This window comes from Euprymna scolopes, chromosome 9 (assembly GCF_053919585.1).
Source record: "Euprymna scolopes isolate OS-2025 chromosome 9, ASM5391958v1, whole genome shotgun sequence".
Taxonomy (NCBI): Eukaryota; Metazoa; Mollusca; class Cephalopoda; order Sepiida; family Sepiolidae; genus Euprymna; species Euprymna scolopes.
Window position 1 is genome coordinate 159,130,117 of NC_136490.1, and position 3,400 is coordinate 159,133,516.

Here is a 3,400-nt window from a genome sequence, read left to right on the forward strand (position 1 = left end):
ACCAATATAAAATGAATAAAGAAAAGTTATAAACTTTTCGTTTTTTATACTTTTCAGATATATATCTATATCTCTCTCTCTCTCTCTCTCTCTCTCTCTCTATATATATATATATATATATATATATATATATAAGTGAAACTGTCTGTGTACATTTTCCTACGCAATAACTCTGTCAATTTTTAATCTACAGACTCAAGATTTGATATACAGGTTACTGAGATTTGGGAAAATCGATGTGATCGGTTTTGGGGCAGAAATTTGGCGATTAAGGGGTCAAAGTTCAACGATTTGACCTTTGAGAACTCTACAAAACTCCTCCGACAATTTTGGTTCTACGCACTTGAAATTTTTCGATATAGGTTCCTTGGGCGTTGCCCGGGTGTTTGGAGGTGTATGTTGAGCAAAAAAAAAAAAAAAAATAGCGGTCAATGTTTTAAAATTTGACCCCTATTTTGACCCCTTAAAATTTATGGTTTGGGGCTAAAATCAAGTTATTAAGTTAGATTCATGTCCAAGGAATCTATATATAAAATTTCAAGTGTTTAGACCCAAGATTCTCGGAAGGGTTTGGTAGAGTTCTCAACGATTTGATCGTTGAATTTTGACCCCTTAACAGCCAAATTTTTGGTCGAAAACCAATCTCAAAGATTTTTCTAAATTTCAGTATCCTGTATATCAAATTTCGAGTCTGTAAACTTAAAATTGACTGAGTTATTGCGTATGGAAATGTACACACACAAACACACGCAGACACGTTCACTTTTATAGATATACTAGCAGTTCCTCCCGACTTTGCTCGGGCACTATGTACTGTTCATAAGGTTATGTGCATATGTATATATTAAAAAGTGTGAATATGTAAAGTAATGCCTTTATATATAATAGTCTTCCTTAACTACCATAGAGAAATGACAGACAGATATTTTCACTTATATATATATAATATATATATGTATATATATGTATATATATATATATATATATATATATATATATATATAGATAGATAGATAGATAGATAGATAGATAGATAGATTGGATGCAATATATAGTAATGATTTAAAAAGTATAAATAAGACTCATGCGCCACCACCGGGAATCAAAACCAAAACGTTCAGCTCACGTCAATGACTGGGCTATGAAAACATGTTCACTGCAAGGTTAAAAGTTAAAACATGAACCAATAACTACTACGTTATGCATTCGTAATGCCGGCGTTCGACCTTCATTTTTTTTTAATTTCCACACTTTTGCACCAATTTTTCCGAGCTAAAACCCAAATATAAATTTTTGCATGGGTTCAAATACCTTATATATGAAGTTTCATGTCTGTAGAACAAAAACTCTAGGAGAAGTTTGATAGGCAAAATTTGTTAAACAAAAATATATACGTATACATAAATATATACGGAAAAAATTTTGTGTTTATTATAAATATTTTACGCAAATATTTAAATCATGTAGAATATTTGCATGAATATAATTATACGTAATAGTTAACTAAAGATTACTTTTAGAGGGGATTAGACATGGCGTCTAAAGAGCGGAGTTTATGTTAATGTACTAGTAAATGTATTAATACTATTAAAAGAAAGCAGTGCTCAATGTGTGTATATATATATATATATATATATATATATATATTGCTTTTCGTCTGATTCCTACGTCCATTTATTTGTAAAACAATGTGTGAAAATTGTCATCATCGTCATTATTTACAGCAGATATGTGACTTTCATAGACAAACATTTTATTTAAAAAACAAGTCCAAGTGTTTTAGTTGTTAGTTAGTCGGTTGGATTTTGTTTCGTCTGATTCCTACGTCCATTTATTTGTGAAATAATGTGTGAAATTTGTCATCGTCATCATCATCATCATCATCATCATCATCATCATCATTATCTACAGCAGAAGTGTGAGTCTTATAAACAAACTTTTTATTTATTTAAAATATATATATATATATATATATATATATATATATATATATATATATATATATATATATATATATATATATATATATATATATACTAGCATCTCAGCCCGGCATTGCTTGGGTGTTTGGAGGTGTGTTGAGCAAAAAAAAAAAACACAAGTGGTAGTAGGAAGACGGGTTCGAACCCGTACCGCGAAGGAGGAAAAGAACGTGAAAAAAATGTGACGTCTTTGCTGTTACGACCACCGCTAAACCGGAAGTGATGTATGTTTCAATTAAGGCTAGACAATCCAAAAGAGGGGATTACTTTTGAAAAAATCGGCGAAAAAAGCAACCCCTCCCTGGAGAAAAGTGCCCAATTGAAGGTTAATGTGTACATTTCCCGACACAATAACTCTCTTAATTCTCAGTCTACAGACTTGAAATTTGATATACAGTGTATTGAGATTTTTGAAAATCTTCTTAATATGTTTGCAGTCAGAAATTTGGCTGTTAAGGGGTCAATGTTCAGCGATTTGACATTTGAGAACCCTACTAAACTTCTCCGCCAATTTTGGCTATAAACAATTGAACTTTTAGATATAGGTTCCTTAGACATGGATCTAACTTAATAACTTGATTTGAGCCCAAAACAATAAATGTTAAGCGCTTATAATAGGGGTCAAAGTTTTACAAAATTGGCCTCTGTGGTCTCGTCCAAATTACTGAGACAATTTCTGGTTTAAACATTTGAAATTTGACATAAAGGGTATTCAGAGATAAGGCAAGCTTTTTAATCCGTTTTGGTTTAAAATTTGAGCTAGCAATATATAAATGTATGTATGCATGTTTGCATTTGATTTTCACAAGATTAGTATCGTTTTGTAGCTCGACCGTTCATACGACATATATCGAAAAATTGGCAAAAAACATTAATTTCTTCACCCTCAACTGAGCACCTTTCTCCAGGGAGGGGTTCAATTTTACGCCGATATTTTCGAAAGACATCCCCTTTTTTCGATTGTATAGCCTTAATTTAAACCTGCGCCACTTCTTGTTTGGCGGTGGTCGTAAAAGCAAAGATTTCACTTTTTTCATGTTCTTTTCCTCCTTCGCGGTACGGGTTCGAGCCTGCTTTACTACGACCACTTTTTTTTTTTTTTGCTCAACACACACCTCCAAACACTCGGGCAACGCCAGGCACCCATGCTAGTAAAAAAAATCAACAAAAAAACAAGCGACAATTACACATGAAATAGCGAACATAGCAGAAAAAAATAGTTATGAACAATTGTAGAAAAAAACAATTGCGCTAATGAATACATAAAAATATCTACCGTCCTTAGAATTATTTTACACTTTAAAACGCAAGAAAATCGGATCGACGTTGAAATTATTAAACGCTGCACAACTTTATTATTGTTCTGTGCTGTTCCCTTCCTTATCGGATAAAGGTTCTGTCGGTTCGCATGGGGACTT

The 3,400-nt window shown here is 32.3% G+C and overlaps 1 protein-coding gene across 2 annotated transcripts in view; it reads right to left on the reverse strand.

Annotated features, from left to right (window-relative positions):
- Nucleotides 1-3,304: 3,304 nt before the first annotated feature.
- LOC145284949 (uncharacterized) overlaps nt 3,305-3,400 on the reverse strand; it is a 44,749-nt gene continuing 44,653 nt past the window's right edge. For both annotated transcript variants that reach the window (XM_080134048.1, XM_080134047.1), the window contains one exon: nt 3,305-3,400. This exon is cut by the window's right edge and continues 521 nt beyond it. In XM_080134048.1, coding sequence (XP_079990174.1) covers nt 3,338-3,400 — 63 coding nt within the window. In that variant the 3' untranslated portion in view covers nt 3,305-3,337.